Raw genomic sequence first — 27983 nt, 5'->3', positions numbered from 1 at the left:
AATTTGTAATGCTTACAGTCACTGAACCAAGTAAAGGATGAAGTAATTCTTCTTTACATTCTTCCCTTTCTCTCAGTTTGAATAAATATCTGTTCCTCACTTCTCTCCTTCCGTCTTTCTGCATTCTTTTCACTCTCCTCACCACTCTTCTACTTTTACTAACTTCACACATACACTCACACACATTCAGCCCACACACCAGACAACTCCTTCATGGGCTTCGTTTCGGAGGAGCTGAACGAGACTGAGAAGAGAAGCATCATGCAGAACAAAGTCAACAACATGGCTGTGGTGTATGGGAAAGAAGCCAGCATGTGGAAGGTACACTACACAACTTAAAGAAGTGATACAGAATATGGGTTTGCTTTATTTTACTTACACAAGGCCTTTTTACTCTTTGATTGTGATTACCAAGTATCATCTGATATATTTTGATCAAAATGTTTAGAAGATGGACCTTGTGCCTAGAGTTACATGGGATGGGCTAAATGCCGATGGTACCATTAATTGGCATACATCCATAAATAGATCAATTTGATTATGAGTTCCAAAAATAAAACTGTTCACCATCCTGATGCATCTCAATAATCCAGGTAGAAAAAAATTAAATTACAAGATGAGTAGTTCCACTGGACGGGTTCTTCTTTGTTGAAACGTCTCTTCTCTGAGAGACTTCTTCAGTCTAAAGAGTTTCAGATAAACTTAATCTTAATGCAAGCATGACTAAGCCCCCTGGGAACCATAACTGGCTATCAAAGCACTAACGATCGGTTGTTTGGCTGATGGTCCTCCAGTTTCAATGGTCACCGTTAAACTTGTTATACAAAAAATATTGCTTATAAGGCTGGGTTTACCTGAAACTCCCCAGATTGAAGAGGTTTCTCGGAGAAAAGACGAAATGTTTCAATAAAAAATAACCCGTCCAGAGGACCTACTCAACTTTTTTTTTTAAAACTGTGTACTGTTTCACATTCTTGACAATGCAAAACTTAGCATTTCCACTGCTGGAATCAGAGACATAACCTGTTTAAGTGATTAAGAAGGACAGCAGTGATTTTTGTTTTTCCCTAAAAAGGTTTTTGAAAACACGACTGTTGAAAAAGGTCCTAAATAAAGATGTACTAATGTTAGGGGTGGAGCACCAACACCTGTACTAAGCATTATATATTACCAGACAACATTTTTCCAAGCTCTTATTGTCCATTTGTTTTAAAAATGGTTATGTTTACTTCTAAATAAGTCGTATTTTACATACCGTTCCCTTTCTATCATCTCAAACCCGTCTTTTCTTTCTCCTCTGACCTCTGACATCAACAAGGCATTTTTTACCTGTTCGACTTTCCTTACTGGATATTATATTTTTCATGTCATCTACTATAAACCCGGTTGTACATGAAAACCACAATTGATCAGCACTTTCTAAAGTGTTCCCATCCAGCCAATCTGGCACCAACAACCTTATCACATTCAAAGTCACTTAAATTCCCCTTCTTCCCCATTGTGATACTAGTTTACTTTGGCAAGTCCTCTTCTGCACACCTAAAAGCTTAAATGCATTGAGTTGTTGTCATGTGTTTTATTGATTCGCCATTTATGCCAACAAGCAATTGAACCTAATAGTGTAGTTGCTGTTTTTTTTTTATTGATGTGAATCATAAAGTTTTTATCCAAGAAAGAGTAAAGAAATGCAATTAAAGCAAAGGTTATAGCATGAAGTGATTCCATTCGAAGGAGTAAATATTTCATTAACAAAAATGACTCAGAGATGCTCTGTTTCTCTACAGCTGAAGGCAACACTAAAACAAATTGAGCACTATTTTTAATAGAATGATTCTTTAATTTGGAAAGGACTCGAGGTTGGAAATATGTTTATGAGCGAGCTTGCTGGCCAAGACGGGCATCACAAAACACCATTGTATTGGTTAAACATTGGACATACAATGCTCGGAAATGCTATTTGCATATAGGTTTATCTTTTGTTTTAACACCCTTCAGAGTTTTTAAACATTAATTTTTAAAATCCGAAAACAAGACAAACTAACTAAAGACAGAATGCAATTTTAAAATTAGTTTAATCCACTACAACAAAAACAACAACCTGAAAGTTAAAATAACTGAGTCTTTTAGATCACTGCTGAGAAATTTTGGACATATTTTTTTGCAGAATTGTTGTTGTTTTTTTTACTATGTGAACCAGTTGTCTTTGGGTACTTGGAGTAATTCTGGTAGACTTGCCTCTCTCGGTAAGGTTCCCCATGTAATCGCTCTCATTGTGGTCTGCTTCAGTTCCAAGACCATAGAAATTGGTTTGGATCTGTTTCCAGGATAATAGATACCAGCATCTTTGTTTCCCATCAGTTTTTGAATTTCTATAGGTTGGAACTGATCTGTAGTTTTTTTAGATCTTTATTATACTTTGTTAGCATAATTTATGTTGGCAGACAGTTAATTACAGTTAATCCAATATTATTAGTTACCAGAAGGGACAATTAATTTAAAAAACTGTTTTGGTTTGTATAGTTGTTTTCCTTAACAAATAAAATCTCCATTTTGAAGCATTGAAACGTGACAAACACACTAAGAACAGAATAAATCGGTAAGGAATAATCATGGTGCTGTTTATCAGTCAAGACAATATAACAACAGAACAAGAAAAATAATACAACAGAACAAAGAACTGCATCAGAGGCCTTTGCTTTACATATCTGGGCACAACAGTTGATTTTAGGAGGCAGAGTTAGTCTCTCTATAACACCCATTTTTCTGCATTGGGACCGTATTTTTTAAATTTGTCTCAAATATTTGTGCCACTATTGCAAACTGGGACATGTATTACACAAAATGACAGCTAAAGGATGTTACTCCCCATTAGGGAGCTCATACTAACACATATCTATGAGATGGAGAAATAGCTTCACTGGCATGTCTAATAAGCAACTGTGAAGGGCCAAAAGGGTTAAAGTTCTCCAAGTCTGAGTTGCACTGAATGCTGAAAGATTTGTATTTTCAGCTTGATAGTCACACTGGTGATTTCAGAAAAGTTTCTTACATAATAAACACAATCTTATTGGGGTGTTTTGTCTGAGCTTTTGACCTAATATTGAACCAGAAATATATACTTATTTCACGGTATTTTAGGATGTTTTGGTAAGTAAGGTCATCAGAATAAATCAGTGTTGAATTTCTAAGCGTTTTTACTTATTGCTTTTATTTTTATTTTTGGTCTTTCCACAGAGATATTGGTTCAAGCTGTCAAACACAGTATTTGTATATTTGTCTGGTTACAGTCTATCTAGCCTGTACACTTTACATCAGAGTGGGGTTCCCCAAGGGTCCATCCTGGGTCCCCTCCTATTCAATATCTACATGGTCCTTATAGCTCAGATCATAAAAAAAACATCAGCTTCCATAACTATGCAGACGACACACAGCTCTACATCACTATGTTACCAAGTGACCATGAACCCATTCAAGCACTGAGGAAATGCTTAGAAGAAATCAATGCATGGGTGTGCCAAAACTATTCTTTCATTGAATAAAAACAAACCTGAAGTAATAATCTTCAGACTATTAGAGGAGAGATCAAAAGTTAGCACACAGCTTCAGTTGCTTCAGTTAGGAACCACTGATCAGGCCCGAAACCTGGGTGTAGTGATGGACTCAGACCTGAACCTCCAAAAGCATCTAAACACAATTACAAGGTCGGCTTTCTGTCACCTGAAGAACATTTCCAGGATTAAAGGACTAATATTTCAGCAGGATCTGGAAAAACTAATCCATGTGTTTATTTTTAGTCGAATTGATTACTGGAACGGTGTTTTCACAGGCCTGCCTAAAAAGTGGATCAGACAGCAGCAGCTGATCCAGAACGCTGCTGCCCGCGTCCTCACTAAGACTAAGAAAGCAGAGAACATCACCCCAGTTCTAAAGTCCTTACACTGGCTCCTTGTATCTTAGAGAATAGACTTTAAAATCCTTCTGTTAGTCTATAAATCCCTGAATGACTTAGTACCTAAATACATCACAGACTTGTTATCAGTGTATCAACCCTCCAGACCATTAAGGTCTTCTGGCTCCAGCCTACTCTGCATACCTAGAACAAGAACCAAACAGGGAGAACCAGCATTTAGTTCCTATGCTCCACTTATCTGGAACAAACTTCCAGAAAACTGTAAAAGTGCGGAAAGCCTAAGTTCCTTTAAATCAAGATTAAAAACACATCTGTTTAGGATTGCCTTCGACTGTTCTAGTTAAACTGCTTTACTGAAATATCATTAGATAAACTTTGTGGTCCAAATGTTTTAAATATTTGTTTTTATTTTCTATTCTCTTATGTTTTATTTTATTTCTACATTTTATTTAAACTTTCTTTTATTCTTTTTATTTTCCTATATTGTAATCATGTAAAACACTTTGTATTGTCTTTATACTGAAATGTGCTATACAAATAAATTTGCCTTGCCTTGCCCAGCCATCTTCTGAGGCTCACCAAAATAGTTTGACTTTAAATAGTTTGTTTTTTTAATATATGCAATATAATACTGGATGCCCCCCCCCCTAATGGCACTACATAATGAATGAGAAGATATTGTTTATTGAAATGTAAGATTGTTACATTTAATACTACTTTAGTACTACTACACAGTGCTACAACTTGCATCCTGTGGTGTTATGGCAAGAAAACCTTGAAAGCACTTTGTATATCCCACTGTTTGTGTCATTACTGCTCAGCTTCATGGTGCTTTTATATGCACAAGTGTGCATCTTTAATTTACAGGCAATTTTCCTCTCAGAAGCTGTCTGCTTATTCATCCACATTAAGTAGCCAGAGCACAGTTGGGCCTCCATTCTTAAAATAATTATAAAGATGTTGTTTTGTCTGTACGCCCTCTGAGAATCCAACATAGCTGCTAATAAAAGGGATCATGAGGTGCTGCGAACGTTCAATTCTTTCATTTGTAACATTCAGTGTGTTAAAGAAAAATGTGTTTAGTTATTATTAGCTTCATTCATAGTTTGACTGTTTTTTTTAGCTGCAATTCTTTCTTAATTTATTTTCTTCTGTTTCTTTCTATATTCGGCTGTGGACAACTAAACCTGACTGGAAACCGAGTAGCTTCAGGTAAGTCTGTGGTTTTATTTTACCCCATATTCCCAAACCATGTGTTGAACTTTTGTCATTCTGTCAATTTATGATTATAACCAATTTATTTTATTGGGATTTATTGCTATTTTATATAATCTATCAACACTATGTTGCCTATAATTATTAAATGACAAATAATACATTGCGTTCAATTTTTTGTTTTACAAATCTAAAAAATGTGACATGCATTTCTATTAAGCCTCCTCTATTCGGACAATCAGTTGATTACAGAAGTCACATTTTTAGTAAATTAGCACTTTACCAATATGTGGCTGTCTGTTTAGACTAATAGGCTGGGAATGGAGAGCATTATTCAGAGAAACAGACAAGATGCTAATAGTAACTCTAGAGAAGCTGTAAAGATCCACAGCTCTGGTTCAAGGAACCATTGATAGGACCACTATTAGTTTTGCTCTCCACAAATCTAGCCTTCATGGAGGAGTTGCAAGAAGAAAGCTTTTGTTGTTTAACAGCGATAACGAAGCCAGGTAAGGAATACAGAGTGGGGCAAAAATGTATTTAGTCAGCCTCTGGTTGTGCAAGTTCTCCTGCTTGAGTAAGTCTGTAATTGTCATCATTTGTACACGTCAACTATGAGAGACAAAACGGGAAAAAAACAGGAAATCACATTGTAGGATTTTTAAAGAATTTATTTGTAAATTATGATGGGAAATTAATACTTTGCCACCCACAAACAAGCAGGATGTCTGGCACTCACAGACCTGTAACTTCGGTTAGAAGCTCTTCTGTCCTCCACTCGTTACCTGTATTAATGGCACCTGTATGAACTCTTTATCTGTATAAAAGACACCTGTCCACAGCCTCACACAGTCAGACTGCAAACGCAACCATGGCCAAAATCAAAGAGATGTCGAAGGGACACCAGGAAGAAAATTGTAGACCTGCACCAGGCTGGGAAGAGTGAATTTACATTAGGCAAGCAGGCTAGTATGAATAAATCAACTGTTTGGAGCCTTTGTAAGAAAAAGGAAGACAAGATCATTGATAACCTCTCTTGATCTGGGGTCCCATGCAAGATCTCATCCCATGCGGTCAAAATGATCATGAAAATGGTGTGGAAAAATCCCAAAACTACACAGAGGGACCTGATGAATGACCTGCAGAGAGCTGGGACCAAAGCAACAAAGACTATCAGTAACACCCTACGCTGAGAAGGACCTGAAGAGCACGGCGTGTCTCCCTGCCTAAGCCAGTACATGTCCAGGCCCGTCAGAAATTTGCCAGAGAGCACATGGATGATCCAGAAGAGGATTGGTAGTCCATGTGGTCAGATGAAACCAAAATTTAACTTTTTGGCAGAAACTCAACTTGTCGTTTTTTGAGGAAGAATAATAATGAGTTGCATCCCAAGAGCACCATACCTACTATGAATCATGGGGGTGGAAACATCATGCTTTGGGGCTGTTTTTTCTGCAAAGGGGACAGGACGTCTGATCCGTGTTAAGGGAAGAATGAAAGAGGCCATGTATCGTGAGATTTTAGGCCAAAGCCTCCTTCCATCAGTGAGAACATTGAAGAGGGAACGTGGCTGGGTCTCCCAGCATGACAATGATCCCAAACACACCGCTCAGGCAATGGAGGAGTGGCTCCACAAAAAGCATTTCAGGGTCCTGGAGTAGCCTAGCCAGTCTTCTGACCTCAACCCCATAGAAATGGTGTGAAGGGATTTAAAAGCTCGTGTTGCCCAGCGACCAAAACATCACTGCACTGCATCATCTGCATAGAGGATTGGGCCGATATACCAGCTACTGTGTATGTGTAAACTTGGTGAAGACTTACAGGAAACGTTTGACTTCTGTCATTGCCAACAAGGTATTGAGTTGAACTAGTGTTATTAATCAAATACTTATTTTCCACCAGAATTTACAAATAAAATATTTAAAAATCCTACAATGTGATTTCCTGGATTTTCTTTCTCATTTTGTCTCTGATAGTTGAAGTGTCCCTATGACAATTACAGACCTCTCTCATCTTTCTAAGTAAGAGAACTTACACAATTCGTGGCTGACTAAATACATTTTTGCCCCACTTTAACCTTTTGACCAACATGCTGTGTGAAAGAAAATTAACATTGCTTCAGATTTAAACTAGGGCTCTATTTGTCCACAACATCAAACGTCAATACTTTAATCTGCACACAGTGTTTTAAGAATGTTGTTCCTAACTATGGCAACAATGATGTCAGGTTTCTCCTAAAGTGCTTAGTGTGCAGATAGTCTCTTCACTTAAGTTCATGCTTGTCTATCTAATGTTAATTCACTCTGCATCCAGCTCCTGTCATTTGCTGGCTTTGGCAGAAGTGGCATCTAATCATTCCCTAAAGAGCTGGCTTTGAACAGTTCTTCTAGACTTTCAAAGGTAATCCAAAGTATGGAAGTACTTAAAGTTGAGAGATAATACAAGAAAGTCTGGACACTAGAAATTTCATTACAAGCTGCAACAGCAGAGTGCAGGAGAGCAGCAGAGATCAACTCAGAGCAAAAGATGAGCCAGGAAAAGGACAAAACAGAGACCATAAGGAATGTGTTTTTTTAAGATGTTCACTGTTTCTGTGAGGTTTGACAGGTTGTGTGTGTGCAACGTTTTCCCAGTTTAGCGTAGGGGTTAAGTTTTATATCAGTTCTAACTGATTAGCACCATCCATGTGTTAATGTGTGCTTTTTATGCAGAAACTGATTTTTTTTCTTTATCCCATTTTAATCACATTTGAGTTGTGTAGCTTATGTGCATATCTCAATGGATCCAAATTTAACAAGACAATTTCATAAAAAATACAAACACTAAATTACTGCTGACATGAAGGATACAATCTCTAGTATTGGATTTTAACTAGATGTGATAATTTAGATAATTGGGGGAAGCAAAGAAATAAAAACATGTTGCTATATATATATATATATATATATATATATATATATATATATATATATATATATATATATATAATATTTTTATTATTATTATTTTAATTTTTTTAATGATTGATTGAGGAAAAAAATAACTGTTAGTAGCAACCCCAATACAAACACAAACATGCACACCTCGAACAAAGCCAGCAGGTGCTCAGCAAAGAAACATTTTGATCTCAGTCTGCCACTTTACCTTTGTGCCACATCATGGGGTGTTAAATGAGCCGGCACTGAACTCCTACCGGGTGTGAGCTTTCTTTGTTTATCCTGAAAAGCAACTTTTCCTATGAACATGGTGTTGGCAGCATCATCCTGTGGGGATGTTGCTCCTGAGTAGCGACAGGGAAGCTCTGGCTTGATAAAGAGATAGACTAAACTAAATCCAGGACAAGCTTGGAACAAAATCTGTGACAGGCTGCAAAAGACCGGAGACTCACTATACTGAACACAAACACCTTCAAGATTTCTTGTAAATAACATTGGAAACTATATTTGATTTTGGTTCTACTTCACCATTTTGCTCCACTTTGTGTCAGTTTGTCACCTAAAGTCCTAATAAAATGCAAAGAGTTGTTCTAATTTCCAACTACAAGCCCAGATAAGTTACTGTTAAAAAGAATATTTTAATTATTTATATTAAAATGGGTGAAGCAGAGTGTTTTTAGCTGGTGAAACTGCATGACTATAAATATTTCCATCAGCTGATCCTCTCTGTCAGACATCGTTTACTCCTCTCTGCACCGCACTTCTTCTTTTCTGCTACTGAAAATAATTGTCTATGAATTGTTAATGCTGAGCAACAATGGCTTCAAAATGCTTTGCTGTCAAATTAATTGGATTATTCAGTCACAGCAAGACTTGGTATTATTTATCGTTCTGATCTTTCTATTGTCTAACTGACAGAAAGAGCAGAGACTGATAATACAACTAGTTTTCAAAGGAAGTATGTGTCGTCATTATCATTGTTTGGAGTTAGGATAAATCACCTTTTCTAATACACATTCTCAGAAACTACAAAATGTACTTTTTTCTAGACTGCATGATGGAAGTGGGGCATGCATTTTTGCCTTGGATCAAGAGTCTTGGGGTTAAATTTGTTTAGTTTGCCATTTCTCCCCATGCATGCCTAGATTTTCTGCTCACACCATTCTAAAAAATGCATGCCAGGTTAATTGGCTTTTCTTAATTGCCTTCAGATGAAATGTCTGTCCTCTCTGTATCTTTGTGTTGCTCTGTGACGAGCTGGTGATCTGTCAAGCATTAAGCCTTCATTTTTTCTATCCATCTAACATGCCCTGGTAAAATAAAAGATCCACAGGTCAGAATTCTACAAACCATTTCCTAACTTTCCCTATCAAAGAATAATTTTAGAACATGAGGAACAAACACTAGATTGACTCTGTATGGGTCCCTTTTCTAATTCATATTTCGACGGACTCGCATGCACACACATAGAGCGAAAGATGTAAGGTTAAGTTATGAAATCTGCACCCTTACACTAGCAAGTTCATTACTGTTGTCTCCAGCACTTAGCGCTTGAGCAAATCTCCTAATTGGCGGGGAAAATCCTCCCAGAGGAAACTATTGATCGCTACAGCCTCCAGTTACTTCCCTGTGGAGGGGAAGAGAGGTGTACAGAGGAATATAGTACGCTGCTTAACGCCAGCTGGCAGATCAATATAATGGTCGGGGTTACATTGCGTTTACATGGTTACGTTTTGGTTGTTAACTGATTGGTGCCGGTTGTTGTTGTAGGCTCTGCATTTTAATGGCTTATAAAGGGTTCCCTTCTGGTTTTCAGCCAAAGAATGTCATGAATTTGTTTGTGAGCAGTAAAGAATAAAATATTAACTTTGTCCAAAAACTACTATGAGTTCTATCACAGACATTGAGACACCCCTGGTAAATATGTGTAAGATGCTTTAAAGTCAATCAATTTTTATTGCATAACAGCATAATCTCAGTTAGAAAGAAATCTAATGTTTCATTTGACAGCGTTTTTTATGAGGTAAAACTCTGATGTTAAGAATTACTCGTTTTTAACAATCACCAATAGCACAGGTGCCAACCAGCTTTTACCAGCAGGAAAGCTTGGAGTCCAGGGTGCTTCCTCAGTAATATTTCAGACATTGGGAGTATACAGAGATGGAGGGAAGTTTAACCATTCCCTTTTCCCTGAACTCTCTAGACCAGGGGTTCCCAAACATTTTTAGCCGTGCACCCACATCATAACAACGGTTATGTAAACATAATTAGAATTAAATTGCAATAAAGTTACACACAACATCCACAACAGAATCCTGAGAAAGATATGTCAAACCTCCACAACCTGAAACGTCTCTGCAGCAGAGACCCTCCAGGTGGATTCACGAACTAAACTCTGATCTACCTGTGTGTGTTCTCATGTTATTGTAAGCTGTGCGTAACAATAATAGAGCGCACAGAAATTTTCTGATTTTTTCACAGTGGTTACCTTCAGCAGGTAAACACGCCCACGGCAACACACCTCAACTCCCTGTAGCCCTGAATCCGGTTTCCCTGTTCCTGTCTGAATACGTGCTAAAACCGCATCTTTAAAATGAACTGCACCTGTCTGAATCACAATGAAAAGTATTACAGCTCTGTGCATGAGCAGAGTCAGGAAACCGCATCTAGCACCAATTTTACCAGCAGCAGCAGCGGAAGCTGCAGCGGTGTGGGCATGATATGTGCATCAGTGCTTGTCGCGGTTCAGAGTCATAGCACCATGAGCAGCGCTGTTTGTAGGCGCTGTGCGATCGATAGTTCTCCAATTCTTTTCTCTCTCTTCCTCTCCTCCTTCATCACTAACTTTGACCTTGGGCATATTTGCCAGAATGAATGAAGCAGACGCCACAAGCTAGGGCATTGTGCATATACAGCACAATGTGCATGTTTCATCTTTTAATGAAGCATCGAAGAAGACTTTTTCTAAATAAATAAATTTTCGTGTGAATACTGTAACATTCCGTTATGACACCCAAGCAGCAGACCGAGGTTTTGCTGCTAACACTTTATTTTAGGACGAACAGAACAGGACAGCTTTCACAGCGTAATCCGCCAGTCCCCCGAACCACCACTCCTTTCCCCGGAAGCCACACATTTCTTCCGGTACAAACCCAAATTAACCTGACTTAAAGGAACAGTAAGTGTGCAACAGCATTTAGCAATACAGTCTAATACGGATCATTACAATACATTTTATTTGTTGATTAAATCTAAAGTTTTAGATTTTAATTTTTACAAAGGAAATGTTTATTTACATCTCTTTATTATGTGGGGAAAAATCACTGTCAGACCGCCATTACAGTTTTCACCTCGCGCACCCCCTGGTGGCAGCTCGCACCAAACTTTGGGAATCCCTGCTCTAGACTGTCCAGACGTCTGATTTCTATCAAAAGTTGTCCTCCTCCACTCAGTCCTCAGGTAATTATAGATATAATTTAAGAAGTATGGCAAGGCACTGGAATGGCCATGAAAGGGTTTGTGACAGTTGGATGAAAATACTTGTTTTTATTTCATGACTACCAGCCAACTGATTGCCAGGTGATCTATTGGTTGAAATGTGAACTTGGTGACCCTAGGAGAGCACTTTTTATTGCAGTACTCTTAACAGTCATGATATGCCTCTCTGTGTGTGATATAAACATAAATATATGTTCTTCTTCATCCTATTGGCTAAAGGAAATTAGCTTCTGTGCCCCATATGTTTACCCCAGCTAAACAGCAAGTCCTGAATTACCGTTAAAAAATTCCTAGAAAGAGGGGGCATGCTCCGATAGCACAGGGGTAGTGAGCATGACCCATGTGCTCAACGCGGCTGAATTCAATTCCGGCTTGAGGTCCTTTGCCGCATGTCTTTACCCCTCTCCCAAATGAGCCACTAGTGCCACAAAAACCAAGAAAAAAAGATATTTAAAGAAAGATTCCTAGAAACAGATCCACTTGAAAAAGTAAAGTGTAAATACAAATAATATCTTTACAGATGTTGTTCAGTGTACTGGTTATTAGGCCATGGGTGATTTCCTTTAAAAATGTTTTTTTTTTTCTTCCCTCAGTGAATTGTACTCCAATTAAAGATTGAATTATTCTAACTTTTGAGTGAGATATTATACTCCTACAGTAAAAGGTGCCTTTCTTTTAAGTTTTCTTTTTCACATCTTTACACAGGTGCCAACAAATCCATCACCTTCTTTTTGAGCCAACAGTTCATCATTTATAAAGCTGCTTCCAGTGGAAATGAGATGCGCTTCTAAACACTGAGCCAAAAATAAATGCTCCCTGACAGGACAGACTGGACTATACGTGGCTTTTAACTCCAATGCACAAGGCTTTCTGTAAGACGCTGGAAAGACGGTGATCTTATCACCAAGATTTACACCATTTTATTCAATTAGCCATTTAATAGGTCTATATTTTAAAAGAAATTCATCAGGCATTAAATCATTTCGTTTGAAATGTGGAGGTGGATGGGAAATGTAGCATGAAAAGCAAGTACAGTGAAAGTAAAACTCAATTAAAACTACACTAAATTCTTCTGTTATTTCCCTGGACTCTCTATAAGGGCCAGTAATGTTTTCTTGCATTTTGCAACCACACAAAAATCACCCTAGTGTAACCACTCAACAGAGAAACAAGGTTAGAAACAAGCGCTGTACAGAACTTTATAACCACTTAGTGGGTTAAAGTTAAACTAACATGTTTACTGACTGGATAATTTGTTTGTAGACGCAATAAGATTCTGGAAACTGATTTGCTCTTTTAACAATATGCATTAACAGGTAATATAATGAGTTCACACTCCTGCAGAACTAGCTCTAAAGTTTATCTCACAAAGTTAAATACTGAAATATTCATGGTATCAGTTTGTGACGGTTTTGCATGGATTCCTACATTTTTATTTTTGAACTATTGATATTAGGTATATATCTATATTTACTTATTTGTTTTTTACGGGTGCCAGCCAGGTATCGCTCCTGACAAATAGGATGTTTAATATAGCCAGTCACACAAGGACCATACACTACAGGGTGTAGACCCTTTAACACAGTCAATAACAGTATTTTGCTGAACACATAAGACCATTCACATAATGATGCATTTAATTTATGTATTAGAGAAAAAAAAAGTCCATAAATAAGTTAACACAAAACTTCTCAACAAAAGGTAACTGTATTTTTCCACAGTTCAGATTATGTGGAATCTGATCCAGTAGAAACAGGAAGCACTTTTATTTTTGTCGTCTGCAACGCAGTTATCTACTCGATGATGTCTTCTCCCCGTTTGGATCAGTTCGTCAACTGTATGCTTCTCAACGCTCCTTGGAACCTGTGGATTCTTGGCTGGTACCTATTGTCAGCTTGGAGAACTCAGCTCATGTCAGCTCAATGCTCCACACTTGCGCTGACAAGGTGTCAACCTCTGAAATCTGTGACATCTTGCAACGAGTTTACATATTTCTTCTACCATTTCGCCGAACCCAGTTCCCATCAGGATTGGTCTGGTGAACGCAAGATCTGTTACGAACAAAACTTTTATCCTTTTATACGTCCCAGGGTTTGGACGTTCTTTCTGTGACTGAGACATGGATCCCTTTGGGTGAGTCCAGTGTGTTTTCAGAACTAATACCCCAAGGCTGCTTATACTTTAATACCTCAAGGTCCTTGGGCCTAAATAAGCAAATTTTCAATATTTTGGATAGAAAGAACTAAAATTAATGATGTGAAGAACTAAAGGTAATATTTCAGATTGACTATGGTATGATGCTCCACCGCAGCTCTCTGCATTGTTGTCCAGTCTCTTGTTTATATGCCCAGGTCGGACCATGCATGTACATGCTTCTGCATGTACATGCATGTGAACAGCTGCCACTGAGGGCTGAGCCCCTCCCTGCCCTTAAATACCTCCATCAGAGCAGCGCAGTGTTGGAGCAACATGGCAGATAACACCCCAGCAGATCAAAATGTTCTCTTGCTGATAGCATTATAAAGTTATGAGTTACTTTACTTGAAATATTCCTCCGAAAGGTGATTCTGTTTTGCTGTGTTGTTATCCTTTACAAATATGTCCATAGGAGGCAACTCATGAAAAGGGAAAGGAGGGGCTGGGTGGCAGCCAGAGCGGAGCTAAATAGAGGGGCATCTTGTCACACATCTACAGACGGTGCTCAAGCACCATCTAGGGATGAAATATTGCTTATTCCTCCTTTAACATTATTAACAGTAGTGTGATGTCTAGTCTGGTACCTAGCAATTCTAGACATGCTGTGGTGCAACCTTTGTTGAAAATCATCTGTCTTTGATCCATTTTCTTTGTCAAACTTTAGGCCAATCTCCAAGCTACCTTTCATTTAAAAAAATGTAGAAACAGTTGAAGGCCTGTTTGGATGAAAATTTTTTTTGGAGGTCTTTCAATCTGGATTCCAAACCTACCACAGCACCTTTGCTTCTGCTGCCTTACCCTGGGGGTACCCCAAGGTACCATTCTTGGTCCCCTCCTGTTCTCACTTTATCTTCTGCTATTTGGTTATAGTTTTAGAAAGCATGGTGTGCAGTTTAATTTTAAGGTGGATGACTGTCAAGTGTATTTCTCTGTGAAACGTAATGGTTCCACTCAGTCTCTATTGGACTGTCTCGACAACATCAAAGGATGGCTGGCACTTAATTTCCTCCATTTTAATGAAAAAAGGCTGAGGTTATGGTTTTTAAATCTGGTGGGTCTGGTAAAATCCCCACCTTTGATTCTACCCCTTTGGCCCTGTACGAAAAATCCATTGTCATCCATTGCTTCATGTCTGGATTACTGCAACTCTCTTTTGATCGGAGTTAGTCAGGCCTCCCTCTTACGATCACAGCTGGTGCAAAATGCTGCTGAACAATTTTTAACTGGTACAGGTAGACAAGAGCACATAACTCCGATTTTGGCGTCCCTTGATTGGTTTCCTATAAGTTTCGAAACCATTTTGAAATTCTTGGTCTTAGCCTTTCTTATTTATCTGAACTGTTGCACCTGTATATGCCATCACGTGCTCTTAGATCGTCTGACCAGATGCTTTTAGCAGTTCCAAAAACTTTGTATAAATACTAAGGAGACAGAGCCTTTGCAGCTCTTGCTTCTAAATTGTGGAATGAGCTGCCACTGATGGTCAGGCTGGCCCCATCTATTTCTATTTTTAAAACTTTTTTTAAAAACACATTGTTTCTCATTGGCTTTCAACCCAGATTGAGTTAAAATCTGTGTCTTAATATTGCACATTTTCCTTATATTTGTTGTGTTTTTGATTTGTTTTACTGTTTTATTTTTGTTCATTGTTTTTTATGTCTGTACAGCACTTCAGTCAGCCGCTATGTTGTATTTTAAGTACTATAGAAATAAATATGGTATGGCAGGGCATGGTAAGGACATTTCCATAATTTGCATATGTAAAGGTACAGCTTTAAATAAAGGTGCTTGGATCTGCAAGCATGACCATTACATCATCAGCATACAAACTGTATTCCATCCCTCCCAAACACACTCCTTTCAGTCTTGTTTCCTGCCTTATTGCTTGGGCTAGTGGTTCTATAAATAAATTGAAAAGGTTAGGACTGGCTCGGCAGCTCTGTGTAGCAGCTATGCTACAACCTTATGGGTGAGGATAAGTTGTTATTAACTCTTAATCTTACTGTGAAGAACAGAGACCCTAAATATATCATATAACAGTATCATCAACTGCAAATATGTTCATTAATAAGTATATCTTTTTTACAAAAATGCAATTTGGTTCTCTTCTGTTAGGAAAGACATATAGTATTGGCTTCCATACTTTATGTCGAATTTGAAGCATACAATTTAAAGTCCATTTGTGTAGGACACTACTGGGCCTGTATGCTTTGCAATCTGGCCTGTCATTATTATCTTTAGCTGATAAAAAGGCTTCACATCATGATGGGGGATAGCTCCTTTTGTTTAGGCAGAATTAAATCTAGCAGCTAATAAGAAGGGGATCCTGTTGGTACCAGGTCACTTGTTAGACGTTGGATTACAAATGGCTTTTTCTATTTTTTACTTCATTATTGGTAAGACCAGTCTATCATTGGCTTTCCTGTCTAGCACAAGAAGGTCTAATGTGTTTGAAAATCCTATAACTGTATGCCTACCAACTTGGCCCTGTTGGAAAGGTAAAATGTTCAAAAGGCTTTTTGTATGTCTGTCAGTTTGTAGTTTGCATTGTCACTGGTCTCTAATCCTGTATATGGGATTTTCTGCTCGTTGCTTTATAAGTCACCAGGCTAGTAATCAAGTTGCTTTATTATTATGTTGTTTCATAATCTAATATTCTCTACTTCTTTGCTTTATACTTTATTTGTTTCCTGTTTAATCAGTTTTAGTTTTTATCATACTACCTGCTCTAGATCTCTTAATTTATCCTGTAAAGTTAATAAAGTTTGGACCTTTAAATTTGTATTCTAGCATCTCTGGTGACCTAAGGATGGCTTTGGCTGCATCTCACAGTATACAAGGATTTACCTCACCATTGTCATTACCCTCTATCTATTCTCCTAGATCTATTTTTGTAGATTTCTTAAACTGGGGTTGTGTAGCATGCTAATGTTTAAATGCACCAGTGTTTTTTAACAGTTATTTTGCTACACACCAGAATCATCTGCAGTATCCTTTTGGTCTATTCTACAGTGGATTACCAAAGGATGACTGCTCTGCATCTTTTTGTTATTTCCAACTCAGAGGAGGAGAAATGTGGGTTTTTTCCCCCTCCCTGTTGGATTTTGCTGGATCAGAAAATGTGATAATGTGAACACAAGTTGTTTCCACATCACAGCGATGTCTTTTTTAAGATGTATCCAGAGAGTAAATATAGTGTTAGATGTTGAGAGAAACAGACATATTCAGACAAGAGAAGCTGACACACTGAGACAGCCCGCACAAAGATAAAAGAAACAGACTCAGCACAGTTTACTTGCTCTCAAACTCTTTAATCATTCTCTCCTCGGAGGTGTTTTTTTTTTTCATACAGCCTCCTGCCTTCATCTCTAATGCTTGATATTGCCAGTCTTTCTATACCTGCTCTTCTTCCAGCAGGGCAAAGAGAGCTTCCTGGAGATCCTTCACAAGTACATGGAGGTCCACGGCACGGTGTACTATGAAACCCAGAGACCACCAGAGGTCCCGGCGTTTGTGAAAAACCATGGACTGCTGCCCCAACATGAGCTGCAGCAGCTTCTCCGGAAGGCCAAGGCAAGCAACTGGGAAGGCTGTGACTTCCATTAGTTAGTTATCTGTCCAATTCTAACCCCTTGTTTCCTTTCATCTGCAAGTTTTCTTATCATTCACTAACCTCAGGCACAGATGCAGTTCTTGGATCATAAGCACCCTGAGGAAGCCCCAATTCTGCTTCCCCTACCTCCACCACCATTAGCCCAGTATACACTGGCCATCATTTACACTGTCCCCTCTCCTCACTGACTGGACAAGCAAATAATCAATAAAGGCCTCATTTCCTGTGTAGACAATCACAGTGCCTCACAAAATAATTTGTACCATTGAACTTTTCACACTTTGTTGCATTAAAACCACAGACTTTAATGGAGTTTATTGGGATTTTATCTGACATACCAGTACAACGTAGCATATAATTAAGAAGTGCTTGGAAAATGATTTGCATTCATCAAAAGAACTTTTGCTGCTGTTACAGTTTTATCTGTTGGGGGAACAGTGGTGCAGGAATTAGGGAGCTTGTCCTGTAACTGGCAGGTTGCCGGTTCAATACCCCATTCAAGCTGTCTGAGTCGTTGTGGCAAGACACTTCACCGGCTTTGCCTGCTGGTGGTGGCCAGAAGGTCTGGTGGCACCAATGTATGGCAGCCTCACTTCTGTTAGTTTGCATTAGTGCAGCTGTGGCTACAATGTAGCTTATCACCGTGAATGTAGTTTTAAGTGCTTTAGGGTCGTCAAACCCATGATAAAGCATTATACAAATACCATTTATTTTGTGGTATGCCTCTACCATCTTTTCATATCTAGAGAGTGACCTTTTTCCCATTCTTTAAACTTAGCTGAACATTAGCAAGATAGCATGCAGAGCATTTTTTAACATCAAGTTTCAAGTCTTGTCACAAATTATCATTTGAATTCACGTCCGGATTTTGGACCATTCTAACACATGAATATACAGTATTTAGATTTAAACCGTAGCACGCGAATGCAATTATCCTGCCAGGAGGTGAACTTATGTCCTTGTCTGAAACCTTTTGTGGCCCATAATTTGGTTTCCTCTTAGACTTCCCTATGTTTTGCTCCATTTATCTATTTCTATTTTGTCTGACAACTATCTCTGTCCTTGCTGACAAAAAGCATCCATGCACCACAAAGCTGACACCACTATGTTTCATTGTGATGAATGTGTGATCAGAGTGATGTGCAGGGCTTGTTTCTAACCGCACATATTGTTTAGCACTTGTTTAGTAAGTGAAAAAGTTTATTTTTGGTGTCATCTGAACAGAGCACCTTCTTTTAGCTAGATTTTGACTTTCTTTCAGCAATATCTTTTTTATGGCTCTGTCTGAGTAGGGATTGTGACTGAGTCCTTTGGTTACCTCTTTGACTAATTAACTAATTGTGAGAGGTTCAAAGCTTGGCCTATTGTTTCTTTAGCCTAGCTCTGCTTTATGCTTCTCCACAACTTTCTCCCAGACCTTTGTGCTGGGTTTCTTGATCTTCTTGATGCTGTTTGTTCTCTAATGTTCTCCAACAAACCTTTGAGTTCAGAAACAGAATAGAGACTACACACAGGTGGATACTAATTATTTGATGTCTAATGCCAGTTAGTTGCACTGAATATTGTTAAGGAGTAATAAAGTAAAGGTGGATGAACAAAAATGCACTGCACATCTTTATTTTTTAATTTATTTATAAAAAACACAGTTCAATGCATTTTTCTGTCTATTTCCAGTTATGCACTACTTTATGTTGACCAGTCCCATCAAATCCCAATATAACACTTTAAGGTTTGTGGTTTAAACATTGGAAAAGGTCAAAAAGTTTCAAGGAGTAGCAATACTGTTTCAGGCTACTGTAACTATTTCTGTTCCGCACTTTGTTCTCCCTAAACCGGATGGTGAACCATGAAGAACGTATCAAAAACAGCCTCTGTAATGTGCTCAACCTATTATTCTGACTATCTTAAGTTGTTCTGCATAGCCACGTAATAATGTTTCTGATGTTATTTTCCAGCTCTTTATTGGTTTTGGGTTTCCATACGAAGGCCCCGCCCCTCTTGAAGCAATAGCCAACGGGTGTATTTTCCTGCAGCCAAAGTTTCAGCCACCCCACAGCTCACTGAATCATGAGTTTTTCAGAGGAAAACCCACATCTCGAGAGGTAACATCATTATGCTGGACTCTTCCTTTCAGGACCTGAATTTTTATGGCCATGATGTAAATTACGTTTAGTTTTCATCAGATACCTTGTAATAGTTGCTCCAAAATTTATTTTGTCACTCTGCTGTGAGAGCCTGCTAAATTCTTGGAATATTTTATTTATTTATTTATTTATTTATTACAAAATGTAGTTGTCACTCTGTCATGGACATTTACAAAAATAATTTTTTGTGTTTTCCTGATAATCACTGCCAACATATTATCAAGGAATAATAAATAAGTAAATTAAAATGTTTAATGGAATGCTCTCTCTGCATTTCCCAAAGGTATTCTCCCAGCACCCGTATGCAGAGCAGTACATAGGCAGACCGCACGTCATGACAGTAGACTACAACAACTCCCTTGAGTTTGATTCTGCAATCAAGGAAATCATGAGGACCAAGGTACTCAACCCAGACAAGAAAGAAAAGTGTAAGGCGACTTATAAATCCCTTTCCAACTTTGAGGGTAAGAAATATATTAAATAGGTGTGAGCACGACTGCCTTCATCTCCACACTCACTTACATCAGTTAATATTGCTCTGATATTTAATAGAAACATCTGACTGACAAACCTCATATTAAATAACATTTAAAGAACTTTCTGCTCAGTTCATAATGGATAAGCACAACTTCTTACTCTTAGTGAGATTAGAGTTGCCGAAATCTTTTCATGAAAAAAAAAAGCACAACACCTGATCTGCCTGCTTTGACTTTGTTTAATGGTTGCTAAACTTTGATACAACAGCAGCCAAGCTGTACAACCCTGGGGTTCTCCAGAGCCTATTTTCTTCTGCGTGTAGGAGGCAGATGGCTGTTGGAGAGTGCGAGAAATGCAGAGCTGATAAAGAGTAAGAGAATGCCAGCGACTGCCAGGAGCAGCAGAAAGGTTAATTAAGGAGTCAGCCGGGTAGATTAAATCTTTCTAGAAAGCACAAACACAGGAAGAGAGGATGGGAGCAAAAATAGAAGGAAATGAGCAGATGAACGGAGGCAGATGAAAATTGAGTTTGGGGACTCTCAAAAGCTTTCAGCTTTCATTAAAACTGAAGACTGGTATGACCTAAAGTAACAATGAATAAACAGGTTACGTATACTAGGTCCATACTGTTGTATACTGCAGTAATAAATTAAACTACAATGTGTCCATGCCTGTGCAAATTCTCAGTTATCCGGGTCATCGCAACGGCAGACAGGTTTAAATCAGAGGCAACCAGACTTTGGTTCAGTTCTTTCTGAAAACGTTTCTACTCCTATCCAGGAGTCTTTGTCAATTCTGGTGAATTCTAGGTCAGATGCAAATCAATGGCTCACCAGCCACTGTCCTGGGTCGTCAAGTTCTCCACTCACATCAAGCTATTGCTTGATGTGAGTGGAGAACTTGGTCACCTGGATCATGTAGAGATTACTGATGTAATCTCCTTGGATGTGTTGGAGGACTGAGCTGTAAACACTGGGGAGGTGGAAGCTCAAACCTCTCCTCTGTTTAGTGACGTTTTTTTCTCTTTTGACCAAGATGGCTTCTTTCACCCTGTATAATATGATTGAATTTGAATTTGTAAAGTGCCTTGAGATGACATGTTTCATGAATTGGCGCTAAAGAAATAAAATTGAATTGAATTGAATTTCAAACCATCTTTTCTCCCTGTCCAAGATCTGGAATCATTGTTGTCAAAAAGAGTGTCCTTTGTTCTTGAGGTGCAGGTTGATTGCTGAATCTTGCCCTGAGCTGCTGGCCCTCCTGTGCTATGCCATGTGTTTATGTTTCTGCATAACCAAAGACGTTGAGGTAGGGTAAGTGTTGGCCTAGTGGTTAGAGCAGTGCGCATGCACTCAGAGAAGGATGCAAGTACCCGGTTCGATCCCGAGCGCCTGCACTCTGGGTCCCTGAGCAAGACCCTTAACCCCAGACTGCTCCCCGGGCGCCACACATGGCAGCCCACTGCTCCCCAAGGGGATGGGTTAAAAGCAGAGAACAAATTTAATTGTAATGTATGTTTGTAATGTATGTTTTAATGACAATAAAGATGATATTACTATATTACTATTACAATTATGTAGCTATTGTTCTCTGATGTAGAAGTCTGAGCAGTCCTCGCTGCATTGGATCGCAGACACAACACTGCTCAGCTTTGGTTTGGGTGTTCCGTCTTTGGGATGAACCCTTTTTTGTCTGACAGTGTTATTAGGTTTGAAATTTACTGGTATGTTGTGTTTGGAGAAAATTCTCCTGAGTTTCTCAGAAACTCCTGACACATATAGAATGACAATGATTTTGTGTCTCTCTGTTTTCTCCTCTGTGTTTGACGCTGTTGTTTTTTTCAGCCACCTTTGTTGACTGATTTGACCAAACAGCCCATTTCAGATAACCACAAGCTTGCAGTGATTTCCTGATGCGCTTTTTGTTTCTCCTCTGTGGCAGAGGGAATATTGTTGGTGAATAACTCAGAGTTCTGATAACAGAGAGTTTGTGTTTCAGTGGGTGATTTGAATCAAAATGCAGATATTGGTCTGTGTGTGTGGGCTTCTGGTAAACTTCAGTTTTGAGACTCCCATTTTCCTCAATGTGTACTACACATTCCAGAAAAGGCAACATGTTGTTCTTGACACCCTCTCTGGTAAACCTAAAGCTGCTGTTCACTTGGTTGATGTGGTTGGTGAATGCCTCAACGTCTTTGGTTTGGATTTTTACCCAAGTGTCATCCACATATCTAAACCAGTGAGCTGATGGTGTTCCCTTGTAAGCACAGCGTGCCCTGCTCTCCACCTCCTCTATGTACAGATTAGTTACTATGGGTGACACTGGGGAGCCCATGGCACACCCACATTTCTGTCTGTAAAAGTTGTCTCTGTACTTGAAATATGTGGTTGAGAGACAGAGGTCCAACAAGTCACAAATCTGGTTTAGTGTTAAATTGGTTCTGTCTCATATTCCAACTGAGTCCTGACAGTGTTCACGTCTTCTGACGTTGGAATGCAAGTGAAAAAAGAATTGACATCAAAGGAAACAATGGTTTCCCTGGTGACAGTCTCAGGTGTCAGACTTTGGAACTTAAGTCTGTAGAGTTTTGTATGTTGTGTGGAGTGTTTCCAGCCAGTGAAGCCAAAATAGTTGCAAGATGTTTTGCAATGTTTTATGGGACTGAGTTAATGCTGCTGACAATGGGTCTGAGAGGTACCACTTCTTTGTGTATTTTTGGAAGTCCATATATGCATGGAATGACCTCGCCTGGGTACAGCGATTGATCGCTTTCTGTTTTTCCAATTTTTGTAGAGAGTCAGGTATTTTATTTTTGTAGTTATTGGTTGGGTTCCTTTTCAGGGTGCCATATGTGTTACTGTACATCAGCAGATGCATAATCAGTTGTGTTAAGTACCACTGTGCATCTGCCTTTGTCCGCTGGTAAAATTGTGATGTTGCAGTCTTTGCTGAGGGATGCAATGGCCATACTTTCCTGTGGCGTGATGTTCGAGGTGGACATTTTTGCACTGGAGACTGTTGCTGTGACTTTTATCCTAAGTTATTCCGCCTCTGCCATGTTGTTATTTCTTATGACTGATTCAGTGGCAGTCATGAGTTCTGTTATCAGAAGTTGAGACCTTTGGACAAAACATTCATCTCTGTCTGTGTGAGTTCTCTGTTTGAGAGATTTCACCCACTGGTTTTGGGTGATATTGCATGGATTACCATCATGTTCCCCTTTCTGTACTGCAGCAGTAGCCGAAGTGGCACGCGTTTCACTAGGAGAGACTGGAATTTTCGCTGTTGCCTTTTTTTGCTCTTAGAGTGTTGTAAAAGTTGAGCCCTCTCCGTGAAATGGTTTACCACCTCCAACAAGGGCTCTGGTAGACACTCAGATAGCTGTGGTTGAGTTTTTCCTCTCCTTTGTGAGAGGACATCGAGAGTGAAATGAACCTGTCTTATTTTTTCACTCAGAAGCTGGTTTTGCGCCCTTAGAATTATTGGTTCAACTCAGGACTTGCCGTTACGGACCAGTTTTTTCTGTCTGCATCTCAGACTGGTTTCTGGAATCGGCAAGCTTTCTGGAAATACTCTCAAACTCTCACACTTCCAAGAGGATATCTTTCCCAAATTGTAACACAACATGCCAGTGCAAATTCTCAGTTATCCAGGTCACAGCAAACAGGCTTAAATTGGAGGCAACCGGACTTTTGTTCAGTTCTTTTAGAAAACGTTTTAACACCTATCCGGGAGTCAGAGAGTACTGAACGAAAGTTTGGTTGCCTCTCATTTAAGCTTGTTTAGCATCAATGTGTTCAGTTTATATTTAAGGGGATTTCTACCAAACTTGTTTGAGTGCTAAACTCATACTTTTGCTTGTTTTGCATCAGTTCTTTGTGTTGTGTGGCACCAGTAAACTGGTTCCTTCTTACTTCGAACTTTGAGCCAGGCCAGGAGCTGGAGGTGGGCTCTTGCACACCATCAACCAAGCAAAATCTTGAGAACCATGTTTAAAAACCTCAAATTTATTTAACTTCTGACCTGCCCAATTTACTAAAATGTAGAATGAGCATCAGTGTAATACAAACTGTTTGTGTCACTGTCTTTTATCTTGTTCATTTTTTATAATCCCCTGTCAGAATTTAAAGAAGTTAATGGACCACATGGAGCAATGCTTACACCTGATGCTTTCTGCTGAATCCTTAAATCCTATTTGTATCAGTAATGTCTTTTGCATTATTAGACAGTGTTAATAAGTGCTTCTGTAAGTGGCATGCTTACCTAACTGTTGTGCTGCTTGTACGTGTCAGAGATTAGTTGGTTGGGATTGTATAGCATTCACAAACAGTTTGTTGTTCTAAGCAGTGTTGATGAATTAAGACAGAGATATTTGGACATTTGTTTGCAGCAATATCGATATGAATAATTCTGTTTGTGTGGTTAAACTTTCTCTCCGCATTTACTGAGATACTCTAGTTAAATTAAAGTAAACAAAGCAGTACCATTCACTTAATAGATGACGCCTCTATGGTGACCTAATGATGTGGCTCCAAGCTCTGACAGTGGAAAACCAAACCAGTTATTTTCCAGAGCCAGTTAAAGCTCCAGCCCTGGTTAATCACTGGAACCACTTTGATTTGAAAGAAAAGCTTATTAAAGAGTCAAGAAAGGGCTGAAATTGTTAGCAAATTAAATAAAGCCAATGTATTAGAGGTTTTGTTCACCGTTTTAGCCATGTTTAGCCAATTCATACAAATACTTGATTACTAAGATAACTGGTGACAGATAAAGAATAGAATATACTACATATTCACATGTTTCAGGTATTCATATAATTACTTTTACATTTTGTAAATTTTTTACCTTATAATTTGTTAGCTAATGTCACAACTTTTACATAAAGTGATGATATAAACATGTACATTTTAGTGGCTTACCTTCAGTCCCCATGTAAGGGAAGGAGCAGCATCCCCTGCAACTGGCATGAGGAATATTATTTTGTGGTCCAACCCTTGACTAATGACAGCTGATTCTTGATGTGTTATTTCTTCCTTTGTTTCTTGCCAAAATGTCAATTTTGTGATCTTTCAGCAATTTTGACAGCATGTTTGGCTTAAAACATGTCACTCATTCATGGCAGCACGTCCAACAGATTTATTCTAAAGTATGAGAAGTTGCTCCACGTATTGATTGTATCAAGAAGCTTCACTGTTGGCATCACAGTGTCCACCTTATCTCCTGCAGACAATTGATTTTCCAGATGCTGTCTTACCAGCACACATCTTTTCAGCTCTGCCCACAAATTTTCTAAAGGACAAAAAAAAAAGACTTTTTTTTCTTTCACTTTTCGACCTATTTAGGGGTACGCTTCGTGTCAATGTTCCATTGCTTCTGCCCAAGCTTTGAACTGCGCTGCTCATGAACTCATGATGCCATCTATTTTACGTGCACTAAATGCAGAAAGTGGGATAGGTCTAAACATGGTGAAGTTGTGTAACGGGTGTTTTTCAACATTCTTGTATACATGGATAGATAAACAGTGTGACAGCAGCTTTGTCTTTCCTCTGGCTTTATTTTTAAACGCTGCACTGATGAAAATAGCTAAACGGACTCTTCTTCCTGCAGTAAATGGCCTTCACACTAAATATTGTGATTGGCAGTGTGATCTGTTAGTGCTTATTTGTGCCATGTTCTCTGATCAGAAAAGATTTGGATTTTTAGTTTCCGGTTATCCAATCACTGATCATGCTGAAATTGGGTTCATTTCAGTGACCAGTTGATTACTTGGTTCAAAGGTATTTATTACAGTTTTGTAAATTCCTACATTAACTCATATGCATATGAAGCCAAACCTTTTGAGGTTAGATCTGCTAAAGTTGTTTCTGCATATGTCCAAACATAATTACATAATCTGCATTCTCTGCAGCAACACACAATGGTATCAGTACTTATCCAACCAACCCTGTTCATCCTGCATGAAGTGACACAACAGGAAGACATCAGCTATTCTGTAAAAATCAGCTTGGAAATTAGTCAAAGGATGCTATCTACAATGTAGGCTGCATGATCTTGTGTGAATGATCCCACTCCTCCGTCTTGTCTGTGTTGTCAGACAGGCTTGGTTTCTGCAGCACTAGCTGATGGCACTGCCTCCATCTCCTCTGAGAAAGAGCTGATGGACCGCTTCACCCTTCAGTGGAGACGCAATGCCTCAGCAAACACACCCACATCCAGATAATGTTGCAGTGCTTGCCCCCACCCACACCCGCACACACCTGACTGACACAGAGCCTTACATGTACATTACAACCATTAATGTGAAGACACGCACGTAAGCTAACACACTATGGGAGGTTCATGCTTAGTCAGGCAGGACAAAGCAATCTCTGGCTGGCTGACAAATTCTTATATTCCAATAAATTCTTTCTTTCTTTCTTTCTTTCTTTCTTTCTTTCTTTCTTTCTTTCTTTCTTTCTTTCTTTCTTTCTTTCTTTCTTTCTTTCTTTCTTATGTAGATACACATGAACCCTTTGTGCTTTAAAGACATACCTTCCCTGTCATAAATAAACTTCTTGCCTGAAATGGAATTTATTTTAAGAAAATTCATTATTTATTGTATTTTACATGATTAATAATGTCTGAAATGTAACTATAGCAACACATTTTAACAGTTTAGATGTACTGAACACTGAGTTAGTATGATCCAGATAATCTTTATGTACATATTGAGTACTTTTTTAGTGTAGTGCAGTCTTATAGTAATTGCCCCAAAGCCCTTTAAAAATATGGAAAGACTAAAGCAGAGTACAGAATGTGGAGGGATTTGGGATCAAGTGCAAACTTGTTTTTTTTTATGAATGTATTGGATAGGAACTGTCCAGTTAACTTTGTCAGCAATAAAGAAAGAAAATTATTTCAATGCACTCTTTTAACTTCCATTAATAAACTAAACTCATCTTCATCTTGATGTTATTGTTCTATTTACAATTTCCGAATATCATACATTTTATTTTGGTTAAGTTTAAGGATAATTTGTTATTTTCAAGCCATAATATAGTTCTTTTTTCACTTCATCATCCAACAGCATATTTAGATTGTCTCCTGTATATAAAATACTAACACCCTTTGCATATAGTACACATTTCAATCTTTATGAGTCTTTAGAAATGTCGTTAATATATAATGTAAAAAGATTGGGACCCAATACTGATCCCTGTGGTTGACCACAAACGTGATGAAAAGATGTCACCGAACAGAACAAATAGCTGTCTGTCTTTCAAAAAGATAATTTCAAGTCTTTTTATCAAACCCCTTGTTGAATATATTTTTCTAATTTGTCAAATTAAAAAGTATGATTACTTGTATGAAATGCTTTATATCTAAGAATTCAATTGAATTTTATTTATATAGATGCAATTCATGATACACGTCATCTCAAGGCACTTTACAAAGTCAAATTCAATCAAATCATAAAGATTGGTCAAAAAGTTTCCTGTCTAAGGAAACCCAGTAGGTCTGTAATTTATTAAGTCATCTTTATCACAAACATGTCAACTGCATTTTTGTTGTTGTCTGGAGTGTTGGTTAATTCCCCTACTGTCTCACAGATGGCCAGTGTTGTAGAGCCTGGTGACTTAAATCCATATTACCTTCCCATTAATGTTGACCACATTGTTTATGATATATTATCAAGAAGGCAATGTTGGAGTGTTATTTTCTACAGACAGCAAATCTTACTACACTGTTAAACGCTAAATAGAGATGCGCACACGAGTAAATAAAGAGTAAATTCTGCTTTGTTTGAATTTGGGTTGATGACATCACAAGAGGCAAAAGTATCAATCTGATCAGCTGGCATTGGTAAACCTCCTGGCAGACAAGTGGCTTTTGACAGATTCCAGCATAGATTCAGAAGTTGCATTTGAATGGTGGAGGATTTAGCCTTATAGGTTTGAGCCAGAGTTTGACTCTGATGACCCCTAAGCTATGAAGAAAACTGCAGCTGAAGCAAA

The 27983-nt window shown here is 38.5% G+C and overlaps 1 protein-coding gene across 1 annotated transcript in view; it reads left to right on the top strand.

Moving 5' to 3' along the window:
* Window positions 1-27983, top strand: part of LOC105933579 (alpha-1,6-mannosylglycoprotein 6-beta-N-acetylglucosaminyltransferase B) — a 236020-nt gene that overhangs the window by 197915 nt on the left and 10122 nt on the right. The window contains exons 11-15 of the mRNA XM_036136783.1: window positions 191-321; window positions 5117-5122; window positions 17170-17328; window positions 19324-19470; window positions 19796-19912. Coding sequence (XP_035992676.1) covers window positions 191-321; window positions 5117-5122; window positions 17170-17328; window positions 19324-19470; window positions 19796-19912 — 560 coding nt within the window. The remainder of the gene's footprint in view (window positions 1-190; window positions 322-5116; window positions 5123-17169; window positions 17329-19323; window positions 19471-19795; window positions 19913-27983) is intronic.

The sequence above is a fragment of the Fundulus heteroclitus genome, chromosome 5, assembly GCF_011125445.2.
Source record: "Fundulus heteroclitus isolate FHET01 chromosome 5, MU-UCD_Fhet_4.1, whole genome shotgun sequence".
Taxonomy (NCBI): domain Eukaryota; kingdom Metazoa; phylum Chordata; class Actinopteri; order Cyprinodontiformes; family Fundulidae; genus Fundulus; species Fundulus heteroclitus.
Note: the sequence above shows the minus strand (reverse complement) of the source record. Positions and strands in the feature narration are given on the sequence as shown.